At 43.6% G+C, this 24,005-nt stretch overlaps 1 protein-coding gene across 14 annotated transcripts in view; it reads left to right on the top strand.

The window, feature by feature from the left end:
* Window positions 1-24,005, top strand: part of add3a (adducin 3 (gamma) a) — a 143,118-nt gene that overhangs the window by 91,135 nt on the left and 27,978 nt on the right. For 9 of the 14 annotated variants that reach the window (XM_031833102.1, XM_031833050.1, XM_031833071.1 and 6 more), the window contains one exon: window positions 18,784-19,033. In XM_031833102.1, coding sequence (XP_031688962.1) covers window positions 18,824-19,033 — 210 coding nt within the window. In that variant the 5' untranslated portion in view covers window positions 18,784-18,823. Of the gene's footprint in view, window positions 1-7,286; window positions 7,642-18,783; window positions 19,034-24,005 lie in introns of those variants that run through there. The other 5 variants (XM_031833063.1, XM_031833080.1, XM_031833043.1 and 2 more) reach the window with 3 other exon arrangements.

The following is a 24,005-nucleotide window of genomic DNA, read 5'->3' as shown; positions in this document are numbered from 1 at the left end:
ATTCCAAAGCCCTTTATCTAGTGTTCCCTCAGTGCCAATCCAAGGTGTATCCAGTCTTCTTGTCTTTCTCTCTCTCTTTCTCTCTCTTCCCCCCTCTCTCTCTCTCTTTCTCTCCCCCTCCACTATGAGACTGCTGACTGGTTCACCAGGTAACAACATGACAGTAATGAATTGTGACCTGACCTGATATATGCTGTAAATACTCAGTCATGATGGGTACAGGCCCAGAGTTGTGTGTTCAGTCATGATGGGTACAGGCCCAGAGTTGTGTGTTCAGTCATGATGGGTACAGGCCCAGAGTTATGTGTTCAGTCATGATGGGTACAGGCCCAGAGTTGTGTGTTCAGTCATGATGGGTACAGGCCCAGAGTTATGTGTTCAGTCATGATGGGAACAGGCCCAGAGTTGTGTGTTCAGTCATGATGGGTACAGGCCCAGAGTTGTGTGTTCAGTCATGATGGGTACAGGCCCAGAGTTGTGTGTTCAGTCATGATGGGTACAGGCCCAGAGTTGTGTGTTCAGTCATGATGGGTACAGGCCCAGAGTTGTGTGTTCAGTCATGATGGGTACAGGCCCAGAGACTTTCCTGGTCAGGTAGCAGAAAAAACTGTTGTCTCTAGTCAGAATACATACCATTTATATTTGACTACACCTGAATGCAGTAATTGAAAGATGACAAAGTAAAGTCTATATTTCCACTGTTACCTGTTCCACCTTTTCATAGTTCATACAGTCGACTCTACAGTATTGTAGAGGTGGTCTCCCATGGTCTGTCCCCTGCTCTCCCCCCCTGCACTCAGTTCATGTCACATTCAAGATCAACCTTGTCAACTTGACCCAGAGTAGCACCTCTCCTCATCTCTTGGCCCAGTTAACTATGACAGAACGGCTACAACTCTGGTTGTTTTGGAGTGGTTGAAATCCTTCCAAAACCTTGTTTCGTCCTTATCTACACACACACACACACACACACACACACACACACACACACACACACACACACACACACACACACACACACACACACACACACACACACACACACACATGCACACAACCATCTCCATCCACATCAATACAGGAAGAAGATGGAGTAGCCAATCGCTGAGTAAACACAGCAGGACCCCTCTGTCTCCCCCTTCTCTCCATTATCTCTCCACTCTGTCCCCCCCTTCTCTCCATTATCTCTCCACTCTGTCTCCCCCTTCTCTCCATTATCTCTCCACTCTGTCTTCCCCCTTCTCTCCACTGTCTCTCCCTCCTTCTCCACATTATCATCACTCTGTCTGAGTGTGTGTGTTTACTAGTGTCATAATACGCACAGCTGCACAGACACTGAATGCATTGTTCAGTGTCCCAGGAAATGTACCAAACGTAGTTACCCTGCGTTAAACATTACCCTGACATTACCGTAACATACATACACACACACACAGTATATTCATGCTACACACACACCACAGCTGCTGCTACCAGACTCTTATTTAGAACTGCTAATACTGAACAATTTAAACACTTGCCCCCCAACCCCCCCTGCCCCGATACATGTGTAAATATTGGACTATAAATTGTGCCTTCCTGTATTATACTTATGCTAGAATGTTTATTCTGTTCTACTGAGCCATTTACTTTATTTTCCAATCTTTTGTTTGTTGTTGCATTGTCAAAAAGGAACCTGCCAGTAAGCATGGAGTTGGACAGTGTATACCATGTGTATCCTGTACAACTGGAAACACACCCCCTCTGACAGCATTACCCTCTACCCTGAAACTCGTACCTCTGACAGCATTACCCTCTACCCTGAAACTCGTACCTCTGACAGCATTACCCTCTACCCTGAAACACACCCCCTCTGACAGCATTACCCTCTACCCTGAAACACGTACCTCTGGAACATGGATTAGCGGGTTACTTAGGATCACTAAACCTAGACAGGTTGTAGTGTGTTAATACAGGCGTGGCAGCTCTGGGGGTGTGTTCTCTATGTCATGATGACATACTGCTCTGTTGTGTTCAGGCCTGTAGAGGTACAGATTGCTAGCCTGAAACCCAAACTAAATACTGCTATCTTTCACTATGGTTTCACTTCATGGAGGTGCAGAAGGGATAGTAAAACAGAGCAATATTCAGTTCAGAGTCCAGGTTAATAGATTACAGGTGGAGGGAGAAGGTTTTTAGCCTGGGGGCCAGATATGTTTGCTCTGTTAGCTTTAAGTGATTCATGTGATGTCCCTGTAATGCTCTTAACCTGTCAACCCTAACCTGCGGTCTCTGTTAGTCCTCCTACTGATCACCATCACACTACACTATCTCTGTTAGTCCTCCTACTGACCACTATGACACTACACTATCTCTGTTAGTCCTCCTACTGACCACTATGACACTACACTATCTCTGTTAGTCCTCCTACTGACCACTATGACACTACACTATCTCTGTTAGTCCTCCTACTGACCACTATGACACTACACTATCTCTGTTAGTCCTCCTACTGACCACTATGACACTACACTATCTCTGTTAGTCCTCCGACTGACCACTATGACACTACACTATATCTGTTAATCCTCCTAATGACCACTATGACACTACAGTATCTCTGTTAGTTAGTGTAGTGTCATAGTGGTCAGTAGGAGGACTAACTAACAGAGGTAGTGTCATAGTGGTCAGTAAGAGGACTAACTAACAGAGGTAGTGTCATAGTGGTCAGGAAGAGGACCATCTCTGTTAATTAGTCCTCTTACTGACCACTATGACACTACAGTATCTCTGTTAGTTAGTTAGTCCTCCTACTGACCCCTATAACGCTGTACAGATGATCACACACCATAATACAACACAGAGACACAGGAAGCCAGCCAAGCCTGCAGTACCTACTGGTGTCCGTTTACCATAAACCGTTTTTATCAGCATTCTGTCAGCGTTCCCATCTCAACACTTCTGGGAAACAGGAGAAGGGGGTACGTCGTTGTTCACTCACTGATGCAGGGGGAGAGGAATGCAAACACTTGACCTCATGTTGGGACCGTGTTGGAAAAATAAAATGGCCGCCGATCTAAACCACACATCAAAGGAGTTGGGTGGTTTGGTCATGTTTGGGAAAGACAACTCATTCAGTTCTAATGGCTTTAGTTTAGAGAGGAGACCCATCCGGGGTCAGATAGGAATAGTCTAAATAACCGATTCTGACTTCAAACGATGGAACACACAGCAAAAGAGGAGGTCAGAAGGGGAGTATCAGAGTATGATTGCAAAACTTACAAAATGTATCAACTTTTGGCCAGGCACCACAGGCGAAATGACATTTTTGCATCTACCTATCCCATTTAGAGATTTAATGGTGTCCATAATGTCTATACACACCATCATATACACCTTAGCCAAATACATTTAAATTCATTTTTAACCATTCCTGGCATTTAATCCTAGTAAAAATACCCTGTATTAGTTCAGTTAGGATCACCACTTTATTTTAATAATGTGAAATGTCAGAATAATAGTAGAGTGATTTATTTCAGCTTTTATTTCTTTCATCACATTCCCAGTGGGTCAGAAGTTTACATACACTCAATTAGTATTTGGTAGCATTGTCTATAAATTGTTTAACATGGGTCAAACGTTTCGGGTAGCCTTCCACAAGCTTCCCACAATAAGTTGGGTGAATTTTGGCCCATTCATCCTGACAGAGCTGGTGTAACTGAGTCAGGTTTGTAGGCCTCCTTGCCCGCACATGCATTTTCCGTTCTGCCCACACATGTTCTACGGGATTGAGGTCAGGGCTTTGTGATGGCCACTCCAATACCTTGACTTTGTTGTCCTTAAGCCATTTTGCCACAACTTTGGAAGTATGCTTGGGGTCATTGTCCATTTGGAAGACCCATTTGCGACCAAGCTTTAACTTCCTGACTGATGTCTTGAGATGTTGCTATAATATATCCACATCATTTTTCTCCTCATGATGCCATATATTTTGTAAAGTGCACTAGTCCCTCCTGCAGCTAAGCACCCCCACAACATGATGCTGCCACCCCGTGCTTCACGGTTGGGAGGGTGTTCTTCAGCTTGCAAGCCTCACCCCTTTTCCTCCAAACATAACGATGGTCATTATGGCCAAACAGTTCTATTTTTGTTTCATCAGACCAGAGGACATTTCTCCAAAAAGTACTATCTCTGTCGCCATGTGCAGTTACAAACCGTAGTCTGGCTTTTTAATGGTGGTTTTGGAGCAGTGGCTTCTTCCTTGCTGAGCGGCCTTTCAGGTTATGTCGATATAGGACTTGTTTTACTGTGGATCTAGATACTTTTATTCCGGTTTCCTCCAGCATCTTCACTAAAATTATGTAAATTATCAGAAGCTTCTAAAGCCATGACATCATTTTCTGGAATTTTCCAAGCTGTTTAAAGGCACAGTCAACTTAGTGTATGTAAACCTCTGACCCACTGAAATTGTGATACAGTGAATTATAAGTGAAATAATCTGTCTGAAAAATGACTTGTGTCATGTACAAAGTAGATGTCCTAACTGACTTGCCAAAACTATAGTTTGTTAACAAGACATTTGTGGAGTGGTTGAAAAACTAGTTTTAATGACTCCAACATAAGTGTATGTAAACTTCCGACTTCAACTGTACATATATATTTATATTCCGGACTGATATTTCTTAATTTGTTTATTTTATTTTTCGGGGTTTGGGTATACTTAGGTATTACTGCACTGCTGGAGCTAGCAACATAAGCATTTCGCAACACCTGTGATAACATCTGCAAAATATGTGTACGCAACAAATACAATTGGATTTGATTTTGGTCCATTAACATTAATATTTTCAAAAAAATAAATGTAAAATTTTTTTTTAAAAACTTTAAAATGTAATGAAAATGGATATTTTCTTTAGTTTATCATACCAACATCACCAACATAGATACAACAAGTTGATTGTGACAGGATTAAGAGAACATGAACCCCTATTAAGGTGTGATGCCTTAAGACAATATGTGGAATTTACAATATACTTTTGTTTCACCTCCGTTTCAGTCAGCTGGTTTCTGCTTTCTCCCTGGTATATTATTTCATGAATACAATGAGCAAAGTCATGGCTGCTTGGCCTCTTCCTTGTCTTAAACTCTTAGTAAGCAGCCCGTATCCATGGTAATGTGACATATGAGCAGAGCCAATGACCAACACTAGCTGTCCTTTCTAAACGCTGTGTATGATCGAGCCCATTGATTGTCGTTGGGTAGTCGGTGTGTGTTGTTGAGTGGTAGGGGATGAGAGATCCGGACTCAGGGCTGGTGGTGCCAGCTGGGGATGGCATTAGACTGTTGAGTTATACAGTAAACGCTCAGTCAGTTGGCATGAAGGGTGACCGAGCCCATCCAATGCTCTGAATTGATTGAGTTGGTCTTGAGGCTATATGTAGTATTTTGCAGAATAGTGTAAAGGCTAAGCTGCTGGATGGTTTGGTTATCTGTGGGATCAATGGCCCGGCTGTGTTCCCCTCCTGTAAAGTGATGATAAGCTTGCGTGTGTGTGTGTGTGTGTGTGCAGAGTATTACATCACGAGGAAGAAGATGTGTCCATCAATATTTAATCACAACCACTCTAATCTTTTATTAAAAAAAATAAAAAATGTAACCTTTATTTAACTAGGCAAGTCAGTTAAGAACAAATTCTTATTTCAATGACGGCCTAGGAACAGTGGGTTAACTGCCTGTTCAGGGGCAGAACGACAGATTTGTACCTTGTCAGCTTGGGGGTTTGAACTTGCAACCTTCCGGTTACAAGTCCAATGCTCTAACCACTAGGCTACCCTGCCGCCCCAATCTTAACCACATTCACTGACATTTAATAACTCACACAAACACACACTAACACACACACATGTATAAAAAAAACTTGGGCGTGTATTTTATTAGGATCCCCATTAGCTGTAGCAAAAGCAGCAGCTCCTCTTCCTGGGGTCCAACACAGAACATGAACCATGACATAATACAGAACATTAATAGACAAGGACAGCTCAAGGACAGAACTACATTTAAAAACAGCACACAGCCTACATCAATGCATACACACAATATCTAGGTCAAATAGGGGAAAGGAGTTGTGTAATACCCTTTTTCTGACACACACACACACACACACACACACCCCTCTAATCTTTCACACAGCCCTGTCAAATCTAACACACTATCCACCCACCACAACACAGTCACCACTGTCTCCATGATCAAAGGGAGGGATGTCTCCTCTACCACAGTCAAGTATAACTCTTTCAGACTGTCTTCTGTTTATGGTTCTATTCTCTATGTAGTCTAATGCACTACTGTTGACCAGAGCAAAGGGTCACCTTCTGTTTCCATAGCTACCAGAGCAAAGGGTCGTCTTCTGTTTCCAACGCATTTACTTCATACTAAGACACAGTCTTACTCAAAGACTGATCTAGGATCCGCTTACTCTCGCTGGGCCGGTTTCCTGGGCACAGATTAAGTCTGTAGACTACAAAACATGTTCAATGGAGATTCTTCGTCAAGACTCGGGTTAATGTGTGTCTGGGGAAAGTATGATTCCATGTATAACCTCTTGGTCATGTTGTAATAGAGTATTGCACAATAGGAAGACCATCCCTTTTGATTTCCTCTCTCAGCTGAAGACACAAGACTCAATAACACACAAGAGAGTTAGTCCTCAAGAACCAGGCTGAAACCTCATTGATAAGGAGCCACATTTGATTTACAGCCTTGACCTGATAAACTAGATGATAAAGGTCTATTGTTTAGGCTGCGGCCTGCAGAAATGTGGTCACGCTGTGCTTCTGTAGACACACACACACACACACACACACAATGTTCTCTAGCTAGGTACACTCTATGCTCTAGCTAGCTACCTCCCCAGATATGCACAATGCCTCCTTCTCCAGTACAGTGGGTATGTAGAACATGGCAAATAGAAATGGTGGGGGGGGGGGTGTTACCTTACAGCAACAGTGTGTTAGCGATGTGCCATGGTGATTTGTAACCTGACTTACAAAACACTGCCCTATAATACTGCTGCGAGAGGGAAGGAGAGAGAGAGAACAAGTAAAAAGAGAGAATGAGAGAGAGAGAGAAAGAGAAGAGTTAGAATAAGAGCAGGAGAGAGGGGAAGCGAGATGGGAGGGAACCAGTGTGACAGCCGGCCCCTGATTGGTCAGACTGCAGTGTGTGTTCCCTCAGTGGGCAGAGGATTAAGCCTATCACGTGGTTCCTTTAGCTCCTTTTCACACAAACACACCCACACACACAGCTGTTGAAATCTCTTTCTCCTCCGCTGCGGTCACAGCAGCCAAAGCAGCGAGAGAGTGGAGTGTGTGTGGCAGTCGAATCTGGGACTAGCAGCAACTCTGTTGTCTTCAGGCAGTTCATTTTTTGGTTTGGTCCAGGACCAACATATAGGATCAACTGGAGAAGGGAGACGAAGAAGCAGTGAACAGACTTTTTTTTCTCTCTCCTTCTCTCTCTCCCTCTTTTTATTTTTCATCCGCGTCCCGGTGGATCTACTCTGGGATTTCTAAACGAGGCGAGGAAGTAGACATGCGTTTTGACTGGCGTTTCTATTCCAGGTTCTGTCAGATTCACTGACTGAGTACAAGGGGACACAATAAGGTCAGTTAGCTAAGCGTGTTTCTTTGTGTGTGTCCTACTGACTTGACTATTCCTACTGAATCAAGTTTTTAAATTGGACTGAATTGAATGTGAAACCTATTTGAGCACTAAACTACGAGGTCAGTTAGCTGAAGCCCGTTTCTTTGTGTATGTTGTTGACTGTAACTATCCCTACTTCAACTACATGAGTTGACTGAACTCATTTCAATCTGTGAGCTGTGATTGGGATTTCAAGCTGTTTGTTCAACTGCCAATTTAAGGGTGAATTCCAGGCTTCCAGGATGAACACCCGTTGGTTGTGTTGCCTCTCAGTCTCAACATGCTTAGCACTGAGTCAATGGAGACTAGGTAGATTAGTTGTACTCATCAGCTAAACAGTAAGAATGCATACTGCCCAGTACACTAATATACTACCTAGAGGTCTGAAGAGTACAGCTTGTTCTCTGCTTACAGTGCATCGTCAAAGTTCAAGTTGAAACGCTTAACTGTCCAGTAAGGGTGGAACGGACGTTTCTGATTGGCTTGCATGGCTCGGTTACAGCCACAATCCAACCTGGCCAGGCCTACGTAACTTAACTTCACAGCAGCCACGTCATAGATGATGTATATTACGTGGTTACAACGCCATGCTTTCACTCGTAGATTATTCAGTGGGGTTTTGTGTCCTCACTCTGTTTATTTTGAAAGCGCACACACACCCCGCCCACCTACAATGTGTACGGCCACGCAGCACAGTAGATAGCCATCTATAATTAGTGTGTGGGATTGTTTCCTGGTATTGTTCCCGTACGGTCGGCAACGCGACCCAAAAGCCTCACCCTATTAATAGGGGTGATGGCTAAAAGAGAGGCCGTAGAATCCAGCAGGCATGATAACAAATAGTAAAGAGGGGATGAGGTGTGAGAGAGAGAGAGAGGGAAACTGTATATAGACATAATATAACATTTGAAATGTCTCTATTCCTAATGTTCACTTTGTTTATATTGTTTATTTCACTTGTGTTTATTATCTACCTCACTTGCTTTGGCAATGTAAACATATGTTTCCCAAGCCAATAAAGCCCCTTGAATTGAATTGAGTGGGGGGGGGGGGCACTGTAGCAGGATAGGTGTCAACAGAAGAGAAGAGAGGAGGGGTAAGGTGTGTAGGACTGTATGGAAAGTATTCTAATCTGTCCTCCCTGCTGGAGTTAGTTCAAGGCTAAATGTCATCCTGACATGAGGTGAGGTAACTGGAGTAATGAAGAGAGAATACCACTATGCACATTTGTGATTTATTCGGGCTTCCTGGATAAGCTTTAGTTTCAGTCAAAGCGTTGACCTTTCCTCAGACCACACTCTCCTCCACATAGTGACACATTATGTCTGAAGCCGTGGAAGGGATGTGTTGTGGCCGGCGGCGGAGCAGTAGGCCAAAGGTTGAAAGGTCGATAGGTCAGAGATTGCTGTTACTTTGCTTCAGACAACCAGTCGAGACCAACCGGATAACAGTCACAGTCTGGTGCTCCTTAAGCAGTCTCTTGAGTCAAAACGTTATTTTGCGGTCAGCATGGTATGCTTCCCCTGAGTAGTTTATATTTATTTATTTATTTTGTTGATCAATTTGATCTGACAAAGCTTTGTCGTCTGTCAACAGAGACACAAGACTGAAATAAACTGCTTTAGGTGTTGCCTTATTGACAGTCCAATCGTGTCAGTGTTTTTTAATTTATTTTATTCTAATTCGTGTGAACTCACCTTTGACCTCTCACTCCTTAACTCTGGTTCCTGAAACTAAATGTCATGCTGTGTGAAACTCCCGCCGGGTGACCCGAGTGACGGGAACGTTGGGAAGGAGACAAAGGGAACATTGAGGGCGCAGGAGGGAGCGCTCTGGGAACTGGGCATCTTGTGACTGGGTACTGAGCAGGGATACTGCTGTCCTGTGTTGATCTGGGTCTGTGGTTGTGTTGTGGTTTTACGGGAAGCCTTGTGTTGTAAGCACTGACCGAAGTGTGTGTGTGTGAGCCTGTCTGCTGCTTCTATTGTGGTTGTGTAGATATTCAATACACGTTGGGATACCTCGTGAAAGAGGTGTGTGTGCTTAGCTAGTTCTTCTGTGGTTGTGCGGTTATTCCATTCATACTGGGGGACTTGTGTTCGTAGCAGAGGGGGAGTCTGGTGTTGTCAACACTGGGGGGTAAAGGGGGGTGAGGGGCTGTGCAACTTTATTTTGGCAACTCCACAGCTGTTAGGGATTGACCCCAGAGGATTGCAGTCATCCAGCAGGTCCTCTGCCGTTCTCACGTTCACCATGCTCTCTCTTTCTATGCCTTTCCCTCCCTCCCTCCCTCCCTCCCTCCCTCCCTCTTACTCTCTCACTCTCGGGATCTCATACTGTCTCTCTTCTCCGTCTCTACCTCTTTTGTTTTCATCTGTTTCTCCCAACCAACAGGTCCCTATCAATTCACTGCTAGTGGTTTCCTACAGTATAAGGCCTGTTTCTTTTATTCTGGTCTGGTCCCTCTCTCCCTCGTATCCCTACTCTGCATAGAATCTCTCTCTCTCTCATCCCTACTCCCCATAGAATCTCTCTCTCTTTCTCTCTCCCCTCTCCCTCGTATCCCTACTCTGCATAGAATCTCTCTTTCTCTCTCCCTCTCTCCCTCGTATCCCTACTCTGCATAGAATCTCTTTCTCTCTCTCTCCCCCTCTCTCTCGTATCCCTACTCCCCATAGAATCTCTCTCTTTCTCTCTCTCTCCCTCTCTCTCTCGTATCCCTACTCCCCATAGAATGACATATTGGCTGTATAACTGTCAGCAGGGTAGATGTAGTCAGCAGGGTAGTTGTAGTCAGCAGGGTAGTTGTAGTCAGCAGGGTAGTTGTAGTCAGCAGGGTAGTTGTAGTCAGCAGGGTAGTTGTAGTCAGCAGGGTAGTTGTAGTCAGCAGGGTAGCTGTAGTCAGCAGGGTAGCTATAGTCAGCAGGGTAGTTGTAGTCCTAAGGCCTGTGTCTTTATAGTTGGCTGTATAGTAGCCTGTCTGCCCTCTGCAGTTTCATTCAATAAACCAGGGCATGGCTTTGGGAAAGGGTGAATTTAATACACACACGCAATCACATACAGACACAATGATACCACACTCACACACACACACACACAGAGGGGGTGTATTGAATGTGATGTTATGTAACCTTCAGGGAGAGTTGTCCAGCTGCTTTGACTTGAACAGATTCTTCTAGCTGGGATTTTATTAATGTCCATGTAAATTACAGAGTTGAGGATCGGAGGGAGGGAGGGAGGGAGGGAGGGAGGGAGATGAGGGAGGGAGAGAGGGAGGGAGGGAGGGAGGGAGATGAGGGGGAGGGAGGGAGGGAGAAGGTTGGTTTGGAGTTCTGCCATAGAAGAAACATAAGTGTTCCAATGTGTGATGATTCAGCTGATAAAGAGAGTCATGTCAGCTCCAGCCAAGCCTAAGTGGAGCAGTGGCTTGATATCAAGAAGCTGACCTTGTTGACCTTCCTAAATGTCATACAGGTTAACATAAAAGTCTCATATACTGTAGTCCTACATTACAGTCCATATTATATTAGACAGGATATTAAGTCTCATATACTGTAGTCCTACATTACAGTCCATATTAGACAGGATAGTAAGTCTCATATACTGTAGTCCTACATTACAGTCCATATTAGACAGGATAGTAAGTCTCATATACTGTAGTCCTACATTACAGTCCATATTAGACAGGATAGTAAGTCTCATATACTGTAGTCCTACATTACAGTCCATATTAGACAGGATATTAAGTCTCATATACTGTAGTCCTACATTACAGTCCATATTAGACAGGATATTAAGTCTCATATACTGTAGTCCTACATTACAGTCCATATTAGACAGGATATTAAGTCTCATATACTGTAGTCCTACATTACAGTCCATATTAGACAGGATAGTAAGTCTCATATACTGTAGTCCTACATTACAGTCCATATTAGACAGGATATTAAGTCTCATATACTGTAGTCCTACATTACAGTCTATATTAGACAGGATAGTAAGTCTCATATCCTGTAGTCCTACATTACAGTCCATATTAGACAGGATATTAAGTCTCATATACTGTAGTCCTACATTACAGTCCATATTAGACAGGATATTAAGTCTCATATACTGTAGTCCTACATTACAGTCCATATTAGACAGGATAGTAAGTCTCATATCCTGTAGTCCTACATTACAGTCCATATTAGACAGGATAGTAAGTCTCATATACTGTAGTCCTACATTACAGTCCATATTAGACAGGATAGTAAGTCTCATATACTGTAGTCCTACATTACAGTCCATATTAGACAGGATAGTAAGTCTCATATACTGTAGTCCTACATTACAGTCCATATTAGACAGGATATTAAGTCTCATATACTGTAGTCCTACATTACAGTCCATATTAGACAGGATATTAAGTCTCATATACTGTAGTCCTACATTACAGTCCATATTAGACAGGATAGTAAGTCTCATATCCTGTAGTCCTACATTACAGTCCATATTAGACAGGATAGTAAGTCTCATATACTGTAGTCCTACATTACAGTCCATATTAGACAGGATAGTAAGTCTCATATACTGTAGTCCTACATTACAGTCCATATTAGACAGGATAGTAAGTCTCATATACTGTAGTCCTACATTACAGTCCATATTAGACAGGATATTAAGTCTCATATACTGTAGTCCTACATTACAGTCCATATTAGACAGGATGGTAAGTCTCATATCCTGTAGTCCTACATTACAGTCCATATTAGACAGGATGGTAAGTCTCATATCCTGTAGTCCTACATTACAGTCCATATTAGACAGGATGGTAAGTCTCATATACTGTAGTCCTACATTACAGTCCATATTAGACAGGATGGTAAGTCTCATATACTGTAGTCCTACATTACAGTCCATATTAGACAGGATATTAAGTCTCATACTGTCTATTTAAATTGCAGCGTGGGAAACCCTGCTGTAGGATGCACTATTGGCCTTATTTGGCTCTCCTGTTGTCATGAAAATGTTGTAAACTCGTTAACTCATGTCATCCCCCTAAGCCATTCCCCTCTCAGGGTCACAAGTGTCAGCTCATTGGTCAGCTGGGCATGGCATCGGAATGTTCAGCGTGCACTTGTCTCCGGTGTCATGGCGATGGCCTATTTGGTCAGACTATCAAACAACCTGTCACTACATTGGCTTTGAATCTATGTAGTCTTTCACTTGTAATAGTACCAGTCAGTTAGTATATAAAAAAGACTATGTACACACATGATATACCTACTGGAGTTTGGCTCAAACATGTAATGTACCTACAGACAGACTGGTACTATGGACATTAGCTCTTTGAGGGAAATGTATTAATAGTGTCTTACAATAAAGTCATTAAGCGATCATTCATCTTGCTTTGTGTCCGTACAAGGTCCCCTACTGTAAGTTAAAACTATTATAGCAACACAGAGGGGAACTTGCAGGAGGCTGAAGTAACCACTGTCGTGTCTTTGGCATTATTAAAGTGAAGACTTATTTCATCAAATCAATTCTCTGTAGTTATTATTACATGATTAAACTAACTTACTCATGTAAATATAATTAACCAGTGTGACGCACTTAGGCGTGGTGGGTGCGGAGTCAGGGGCCGGAGGCTGAAGGTACGGAGAAGGGCGTTTCAATTGGCACAGGGAAAATCGTAAACGCCAAAACAATGGGTGCACATACACGATAACCCAAAACCAGGACGTAACAAGTCCGAAGAAAACCCCAAAACTAAACACACTACCACACATAAACACAGTGAAGAAAATAAGCCCGTACAAAGAGCAGGCGGGTCATACCGACTTAAATAGCACAACTAAAAACCTAAACAAGAAACGGGTGTAACCAATAAGACAAAACCAAGGGAAACGGGATCGGTGGCAGCTAGTAGACCAGTGACGACAACCGCTGAGTGCCACCCAAACAGGAAGAGGAGCCAACTTCGGTAGGAGTCGTGACAACCAGGAAGTCGGGGCACCAAGGAAAATCTTCAGATTACAAAATTATAATTTCCCTAAAATAACTTTTCTGATATTTTAATATCTGACCAATTAGTCTTCTAATTAATGAATCATTCTTTACCTCACGTTAGTCTCATTCCAAACGTCGAAAGTTGTTGGTTATCTGTACGCACCCAGTCTTTGCTATGAATAATCCATCCATCAATTTTCTTAATAATTTATTTACTAACTAAATAATCACAGAAATGCATAAACAAACAACAATATATATGGTTACAAGGAAATGATAAGGGAAGTGGGTGTGGAATGAGAAGGCCGGGAAAGACGAGAGTCACTACACAGCTGATAATTATAATAATTGAAATGCTAATCCTTTGCACATGAATGCTCACTCATTCAGGAATAATTGCAATCAATATATATTTACGCTCAGTGTGTCGTCGTGATCTCTGTTAGAATCGTCCGTCTTTCTGTTGGAAAGTTCATGCGCCCGTCTCTCTCTTCCACAAAGTCTTTGGTTACAATGGATACTAAAAATATTTAATTTTCATGAAATCACAAGTGCAATATAGCAAAACCCAGTTTAGCTTATTGTTAATCCACCTGTCGTGTCAGATTTCAAAAAAGCTTTTCGGCAAAAGCATACCAAGTGTTTATGTAAGGACATTTCTCTAGGTAGACAAAACATTACAAACAGCTAGCAGCCAAGTAGATTGGTCACGAAAGTCAGAAAAGCAATAAAATGAATCGCTTACCTTTGATGATCTTCGGATGTTTGCACTCACGAGACTCCCAGTTACACAAATGTTCCTTTTGTTCCATAAAGATTATTTTTATATCCAAAATACCTCCATTTGGTTGGCGCCTTATGTTCAGAAATCCACAGGCTCGAGCGGTCACTACCAGGCAGACAAATTCCAAATAGTATCTGTAAAGTTCGTAGAAACATGTCAAACATTTTTTATAATCAATCCCCAGGTTGTTTTTACAATATATAATCGATGATATTTCAACCGGACTGTAGCTTCTTCAATAGGAGAGAGAAAATGTAAAACGCTGCTGGCACCCAGCCATACAATGACGCGATGTGATCTTTCTCGCTAATTTTTCAAAATAAAAGCTTGAAACTATGTCTAAAGACTGTTCACACCATGGGGAAGCCATAGGAAAAGGAATCTGGTTGGAGCGAAGGCAGGCAATGGAACAGAGAGCTTTCAGAAAAAACAGCACTTCCGGGTTGGATTTTCCTCAGGTTTCCGCTTGCAATATCGGTTCTGTTATACTCAGACAATATTTTGACAGTTTTGGAAACTTTAGTGTTTTCTATCCTAATCTGACAATTATATGCATATTCTGGGCCTGAGAAATAGGACGTTTCATTTGGGTACGTTTTTCATCCAAACATCAAAATACTGCCCCCTACACTCAACAGGATAAAGAGAATTGGATTCTCTTTCATTAAATAGTTTAAAATCACATGACATAATTTCACAAATAGTTTAATCTTTACTCGTTCATTTTATGCAATAATTAGATGCGAAACTCATAACAGAGACTCTTGTATAAACAGAGTTATGGTAATGTGGCTGTATTGTCTCTCATAAGGTCACAAACATTACACAAAATGGACCGGTCGTAGCTGGATTCTCCACCGACCGCTTACACATTCTCCAAAACATGGATATTGTTCAGTTCTCAAGTTCTGTGATGTAGAAGTTCCTTTGTTCTACTGTGAAGCTTTCTCTCTCTATACTGCGTGAGGGAGAGAGTCTCCTTCAGGAATTTACGACCTGAGATAACAGAACCTGGGTGTAAGAGTGAGAGAGGGGGAAGGCACTTGCTATACCCAAAGAGGGCCACGTCATGACACCACCAGTCTATGCAGTCCCATTGAAACACGCACACAGGGTTGGGTCCAGACTACAGGGTAGCCCAGTGCTGTGCGTTGTTCAACACACTGGGTCGGATCCAGACTACAGGGGAGCCCAGTGCTGTGCGTTGTTCAACACACTGGGTCGGATCCAGACTACAGGGGAGCCCAGTGCTGTGCGTTGTTCAACACACTGGGTCAGATCCAGACTGCAGGGTAGCCCAGTGCTGTGCGTTGTTCAACACACTGGGTCGGATCCAGACTACAGGGGAGCCCAGAGCTGTGCGTTGTGGCTCTTAATCTGAAACATCTTGTTAAATTCCATTAGACCTGAAGGATCAGCTTAGCAACACAGAGCAGCAAAGAAAAGAAACTACCTTCTCTCTCTCCATCCATTTATTCCTCCATCCCTAACTCCTTCCCTGGTTCAAATCCAAGGGATAGAGGACTTGGGCAAAAAGAGACGGAAAGAGAAAGGAAGGGAAAGAGACAGGGAGAAAATAAAGGGAGGGAGAGAGAGAGAGTGAGACTGCAGGTACAGTAGATCTTTCTCTGCTGCTAGGGTAACCCTCTTAAGTGGCCTGCGGTCATGTGACTGGAGTGATTGGTAAACAATCCCAGCTGTAGAGATCTCTCGCTTTCTCGCTCAATTCAATTCAATGTTTTTTATTGTCATGGGAAACATATGTTTACATTCTCTGTCTCTGTCTGTGTCTGTGTGTGAAAACAGTTCCAGCTGTAGAGGTCGCTCTCTGTTGGGTGGAAACCTCAAGCCATCTGGTTGAGGCCAGCCTGCTCTCTACCCCTCCCATCTCTAATACTGCCCCTCCCATCTCTAATACTGCCCCTCCCATCTCTAATACTGCCCCTCCCATCTCTAATACTGCCTCTCCCATCTCTAATACTGCCCCTCCCATCTCTAATACTGCCCCTCCCATCTCTAATACTGCCTCTCCCATCTCTAATACTGCCCCTCCCATCTATAATACTGCCCCTCCCATCTCTAATACTGCCCCTCCCATCTCTAATACTGCCCCTCCCATCTCTAATACTGCCCCTCCCATCTCTAATACTGCCCCTCCCATCTCTAATACTGCCCCTCCCATCTCTAATACTGCCCCTCCCATCTCTAATACTGCCCCTCCCATCTCTAATACTGCCCCTCCCATCTCTAATACTGCCCCTCCCATCTCTAATACTGCCCCTCCCATCTGTAATACTGCCCCTCCCATCTGTAATACTGCCCCTCCCATCTGTAATACTGCCCCTCCCATCTGTAATACTGCCCCTCCCATCTGTAATACTGCCCCACCCATCTGTAATACTGCCCCTCCCATCTGTAATACTGCCCCTCCCATCTGTAATACTGCCCCTGCCATCTGTAATACTGCCCCTCCCATCTCTAATACTGCCCCTCCCATCTCTAATACTGCCCCTCCCATCTGTAATACTGCCCCTCCCATCTCTAATATAAGGCTTAACCTCAAGGCGATCTGCATGCTTCCCATCTGGACCGGTTCATGCATATATTCTGACTACATTTTGTGACGTTTTGGTCTTCGGTAACAGTTTTTTTCCCGGCTGTTTGTACACACAACTATTTTTCTCGAGGCAGGCCGAAGAGAAATATTGCACCGAACAATTTAGTCACATGTAGAATTGGGTGACTAAGATCTCCTCAGCAGAACCGTCAAAATGAATGACAGTTCTTGAGTTATCTTAGATGAATTCAGACTATTTTGAGGAAGTGTATACTGGCTACGGCATTTCAAGATGGACAAACGGTACTATTGCCGATTTTTGCTTTTTCAAGCGTAGGTCTTTGAAGAGAGTATGTGAGCACACTCTCCTCGGCGCCAGCCGAACCGAAGCATTCGGAAGCCTTTAACCTCCACAGCCACGCCGCAAAGCAACCTGGGAGATGGTTTCTTACACTCTGTCTCGTTAGTTGATCTTTCCAATTCATTCCGTCATTAAATCCATGGCCCTTTTGCAGACGTTGTTGTGCTCTCTCCTTCATTTGGCATGGCAACAAGTGGTTCAGGAGAGTCAATAACACATGACGTACTATAGCTGTTTCCAACTGTTGTGTGTTGTCATGCCAACTGGAACAGGGTGAGGCAACAGTCAAGGGAATGTATTCACTAACCCAGTCATGACCCTGATGGGCGAACAAAAAATGAGTCTTTCTCTCTCTCGTTCGCTTTGTTTGTCTTTCTTTCCCGCTCTGGAGCGTGTTCCGTATAGATAACTGTGTGTGTGTGTGTGTGTGTGTGTGCGTACGATGGAAACAAAAATCTGTCCAGTCAGAGCGGGTCCTGACTCCTGTTGCTGGCGTCAGATCATTGGCCAATCACAGAGCAACGTTTCCCACAGCAGACGACCTGATAAGATGAGCATCCTCTTCCTGCTTGGCAGACACGTTGCTGTTGTTTCCTCTCTGTCCGTCTGTCCCCTGTGGGACATGTCACTGTCACCTGTTATCCTGTACGTCTATCTGTTTATCTCTCTGTTTGAAGAGTAATGTCATAGGAATGGCTACTTCAGAAAAGGTCATAGTCAAGTGAATTGACTTTGTGTTGACACTTGACCTGGGGCTCTGCATACTCATGTCCCACAGTCTGTTTAGCATGCAGTTTGGTTAAAGTGACTGGTTGCTGTTCAGAGGATTTCACTTATTTTGCAGTGAAAGTCCTATTTGACTTGTCTGTTTGCCACTAGTTTGGATTTTTTTAAAGTCAATGGTTCATGCTAGTTTGGATTCCTTTTAGTTGGAACAGTTGTTGCCCACAGGAATAGACTTAGTTTGTGTACCTTCATAACTTTGGGCTCTGCATCTGTGCTCAATAGTAGTTTGCAACAGGACTTAAAACTAGTGTTTTCCCACAGTCTGGCAAATTAGTCTTCTGCAGAATAAATGTTCCCTTTGGGGTGATAAACCTTTCCACCACTAAATGGGAAGTTGGGAACTACATGTTCTGGACTTGTTTTTCAACATATCTGTCCTATTTCCATTGTTTTTCAATATATCTGTCCCATTTCCATTGTTTTTCAACATCTGTCCCATTTCCATTGCATCTTTTAGTTTAGTTCAGTGTAAAACCGCTGTCACACAAAGCAATTTGGACACAATTACTGTTGCAGTTACAGGTTGCAAGTGACATTTTCTCAAGCAACTTGAATGATGCAACTCAAACTGTCAGATCTCTATTCTAAACCTCTCTCTCTCTCTCTCTCTCTCTCTCCTTCCAGTGAGAAGCTGAGCTCGATCAGAGCAGCGTAGGAAGCAGGCATGAGCGCAGGAGGCCATCACGCCGTGGTGACCACCCCTCCCACGCCCGGCGGCGGTGGAGGACCCGGTGGTCCTAAGGAAAGATACTTTGACCGCATCGACCCCAACGACCCCGAGTACCTGAGAGAGAGGAACATGTCACCTGACCTCAGACAGGACTTCAATATGATGGAACAGAAGAAGAGAGTCACACAGATACTACAGAGTCCTGTAAGTAAGAGAGAGAAAGCGGGGGGGGGGGGGGGTAGTGAGGAGAGTCACACAGATACTACAGAGTCCTGTAAGTGAGGAGTAGGACTGTGTGTGTGCTTTTTTGCCGGCGGCTGCCATGTCAAACCCCTTGGGGGTTAACACACTGATGTTGTGACAGAGACCACAGCAACACTCCAGCAGGCAGCAGACTGTTTCAGCCCAGCAGACCCAACATTACTGCCACAGTCTACCTACCACACCCTTCCACATAAACAGGATAGAATACTAGCCCTGCACCATATAGAATGGCCTCTGTTGTTATCTGTCAACTCTGTAGTCTGTTCTCCAAGCCCCTAAATCACTCAGATACACCTGCTTGTTTACCTGCAGGTATGTCTGTAGCTCAGGTTCATAGCTTTTGGCTGTGTGTGTGTGTGTGTGTGTGTGTGTGTGTGTGTGTGCGCGCTGGTGTAGCCGTGTTCTATTTAAAGTGTTAAATGGGATCCACATTCAACACATGCCACGCGGGTTCTTTGGCGCGCTTTTATACCAGCTGTCGAGAGATCAGGAGACGAGCACAGAGTCTCTCTGCTTTAAACTTCACCTGTGTGTTTGGTGTGTGTCTTTTGTCTGAAAATGTCTATGTTGAAGGGTTGTAAATGTGTGTGTGTGTGTGCCTGCCTAGTTGAGAATGTGCGTACCTGTAACTGTGTGTGTGGGTGTGTGTTTTTGTTTTGATTGTGTGTGAGCCACAGCCAAAACCTATGAACTAATGACAGGTGATGTCCCGGAGGGCATATTGTTGTCATCTGTCTCATGTGGGTTAGCTGGTTCCAACACTAGTGTAACACTACTCTATCACAACAACAATAAACATCTCCCTCCAGCACTCTGCCTTTCCATCTCTTTCTCTCTCTCTTTCTCTCCTTTCTCTCTCTTTCTCTTACCCTCTTTCTCTCTCTCTTCTTTTTCTCTCACCCTCTTTCTCTCTCTCTCCCTGCATTCTCTCTCTATTTCTTGTCCTCTCTCTCGCTCCCTCGCTCTCTCTCTGAACATGGGGTTAGTTTGTTGTGTTACCAGTGTGTTTCAGGGGAGAGTGATGTCAGCTCATGTTTTCTCGAGACAGCCCATGAGAGAGACTATATTTAAAGACTGATCTAGACCAGAAGGAACTAACCATCTTGCTGAGCACAGCTGACTGGCTGTAATCTAGTGCTGCAGGCATAGTGCTATGTACACAATACCATATGGAAAGAAGCTGGTGTATTCTGTAAGATGGAGGCTATTGTTGTTGTTGTTGTAATCAGCTTCAATAAGTAGGGCCATGTTTTCCCTGACCAGGTCACATCACCAGGTAAACAAACTGGTCTAGAGGACCCAGAGTTCTCCCTGACCATGTCACATCACCAGGTAAACTGGTCTGTAGGACCCAGAGTTCTCCCTGACCATGTCACATCACCTGGTAAACTGGTCTATAGGACCCAGAGTTCTCCCTGACCATGTCACATCACCAGGTAAACTGTTCCCGGCCCAGAGTTCTCCCTGACCATGTCACATCACCAGGTAAACTGGTCCAGGCCCAGAGTTTTTCCTGACCATGTCACATCACCAGGTAAACTGGTCTGTAGGACCCAGAGTTTTCCCTGACCATGTCACATTTTTTCTCTCCTGGATAGATCACGTAGTCAGGACAAACTCCTGGTCCTATAACAATGGGCCAATAGACATAGAGTGGAGAGAATAACTGTGCACTGGTTTCCTACGTGGTGTCATTTCCTCCCAGTCACACTAGTTCCTATGGAGTCGTGGGCTGTGTCTGAAATGACACCCTATTCCCTATATAGTGCACTACTCTTGACTAGGGACCATAGGGATCCCATAGGGCTCTGGTCAAAAGTAGTGCATTAAATAGGGTGCCATTTCAGACTCATTCCCACCCAGTCACATGGCTGCATGGGAACAAGACTATAGGTCTATACGCGACCCATCTCAACCAATCAGATATGCACGTCTCGATCGGTGGAGCACAGCAAAGCTCACTAATCTGAGTGATTTAGTGATGCGGAAAATAGGGAAGCAGTGTGTGTGCTGTTGGGTTGTGTATATTTACTGCTACTGCGGTTTGGGAGAAGGAAGCAGACTTTTATTTCTTCTTCTCAGGCTTAAAATGACTGGATAATTTATAGAGCCTCCCGGACTCCAAACCCCTGTGAGAGGAAGTGTTTCATCCATGCTTTCTTTCTGTTGATGTTCTCTTCATAACTTTTAACATCTCGTTCTAAAGAACATTAGCATGCGTACTCTCAGAGGAACCTTTGAAACTCCAAACTGGAAGCTTTTCTGAGAGACTATCCCATTTAGTTTGGCATTTAGATTATAAAGCAACATTTTTTTAGCTATGTTTTGGTTTATTTACGTTATCTCAACGTTGCCTAGCTAGCTTTTGGTTTGGCAGCTACGTTATCTCAACGTTGCCTAGCTAGCTTTTGGTTTGGCAGCTACGTTATCTCAACGTTGCCTAGCTAGCTTTTGGTTTGGGATTTAGGTTATAGAGCAGTATTGCTTAGATAGTTTGTGCTGACATTTACATTATCTTTCAATGAGAGACCGAGAAGAAGAGAGACGGGGAGACAGAGAGAAGAGAAAAATAGAGAGAGATACGGAGAGAGTGAGAGACAGAGAAAATAAGAGAAATAGAGAGAGATACGGAGAGATTTCAGCTGCACATTCAAGATGATGCTGTACTGAAGTATTGATGTTAGGTGTCGTGTCTTTGCCATCATTAAACTGAAGACTTATTTATCAAATAACTCTGTAATTATTATTACGCGACTAAACTGATGAATCATGTAACTGTAATTAACTAGGAAGTCGGAGCACCAAGGAAAATATTCAGATTATAAAGTTATAATTTTCCTAATATAACTTTCAGATATTTATATCTGATAATTTAGTCTTCTGATTAATGAATTCTTCTTTACCTCACGTTAGTCTCATTCCAAACGTCATAAATTGTTGGTTATCTGCACGAACCCAGTCTTCACTATGAGTCATCCATACATCAATTGTCTTAAATCATGTATTTACTAAGTAATTCACAGAAATGCATAAACAAACAGTAGATAGTTACAAGGAAATGATAACGGCATTTCCCTAGAGGGATAAACCGGTATCGCGGCTTGGTGGACACAAAGGGAGGTGGGGGTCGACTGAGATGAGACAAAGTTGATCATTATAACAATTGAAATGCGAATCCTTTGCACATGAACGCTCACTCATTCGGGAATAATTGCAATCAATATATATATTTACGCTCAGTGTGTCGTCGGGATCTCTGTTGAAAAGTTTGTTTCTGTCGGAGAGTTTGTCCGTCCTCTCTCTCTCCTGGTTAGAATGGATAGTTCAGAGTGACATTCATTCATGTCGTTATTTTTTATTTTTATTATTATTTTTACCTTTATTTAACCAGGCAAGTCAGTTAAGAACATATTCTTATTTTCAATGACGGCCTGGGAACAATGGGTTAACTGCCTGTTCAGGATGACGGCCTGGGAACAATGGGTTAACTGCCTGTTCAGGGGCAGAACGACAGATTTGTACCTTGTCAGCTCGGGGGTTTGAACTCGCAACCTTCCGGTTACTAGTCCAACGCTCTAACCACTAGGCTACGCTGCCGCCCCAGAGAGAGAGTGAGTTATAGAATAGATGTTTCGGCGGTTGTCAGTCTTCGCGTTCAATGATACCGAATTCCTAGCTGGAGACTAGTAATTAATATCAAAGACTTGTTCTTATTCTGTCGGTATCGATAGTCTAAGAATTTAACCACGTGGTATGGTTAAAAGATTCAGCCATCTACTCAAACCTTAGCTTATACTCAGGTTTATGTTCTCCTCTCAAACCTTGGCCCTATCGTTATCGAGGTAAGCTGGTCTCAACCTTAGTCCTCTCGTAATTGAGAGAAACATGGTCTGGTGATAGAAAACCCGGGTGGGGGTTTCATTCGGAAGAGCAGAAAAGGGCCTGTTCCAGGATGCCCGACCATAACTGTGCTCATGGGCGGTCCTCTGATTTAGTTAAACTCCAAAGGGAATTGAAGTTTCCTTCATTAAACAGTCCAAAATCACAAAAAGTATCATCCTCACTCATTCATCTTATACAACAATTAGATGTAAGCCTCATAACTGAGGCTATTATATAAACAGTGTTATGGTAATGTGGCCATATTGTCTCCCATGAGTTTCACAAAATTGTACCAAACGGAACTGTTCGTAGCTGGTTTCGTCAACCAATCTTTTATACCTTCTCCAGAACATAAATGTTGTTCGGACCTCAAGTTCTGTGAGGTGGAAGAAATTCCTTTGTTCTCTCTGAAAACTCACTCTCTCTCTCTGTCTCCTCATGGCCACAGTATAATCTCCTCCAGGAATTTACGACCTGAGGTCGCAGCAGCCTGAGTGTAGGAGACAGAGAGAGGGGGATAGTGATCGCTGTACCCAAAGAGGGCAACGTCATGACATAGGCTAGGCAGTACAAACCCCCAGGGGGTACAAAACCCCAGGAAAGCGCTGGTCAAAAGTAGTGCACTGTATAGGGAGTTGGGTGCTAGCTGGGATTTACAGTATTTCTATTGGTCTGCCAGACAGTTCCTCCCTGCAGGCAGTGTTGCAGCTGGAATGGGGGACCGATTTTTACTGACGCACACGTCAATAGAATTGATTGGCTGGCACTTGCTCTCTCGGTCTCGCTCGCTCGCTCGCTCGCTCACTCTCTCTCTCAATTCAATTTAAGGGCTTTATTGGCATGGAAAACGAGTTAAGTTAACATATCTCTCTCTCTCTCCCACCTTGCAACACAGTCCACATGAAAGAGTATCATTGTGCTCACTAAACTAGCAAGGCTGTTGGGAGTGTGTCTAGTTGTAATTACAGGGTATTCTATGATTCACTTGGACCATGGTGTGTGTGTGTGTGTGTGTGTGTGTGTGTGTGTG

The sequence above is a fragment of the Oncorhynchus kisutch genome, linkage group LG1 (assembly GCF_002021735.2).
Source record: "Oncorhynchus kisutch isolate 150728-3 linkage group LG1, Okis_V2, whole genome shotgun sequence".
NCBI classification, from domain to species: Eukaryota; Metazoa; Chordata; class Actinopteri; order Salmoniformes; family Salmonidae; genus Oncorhynchus; species Oncorhynchus kisutch.
Note: the sequence above shows the minus strand (reverse complement) of the source record. Positions and strands in the feature narration are given on the sequence as shown.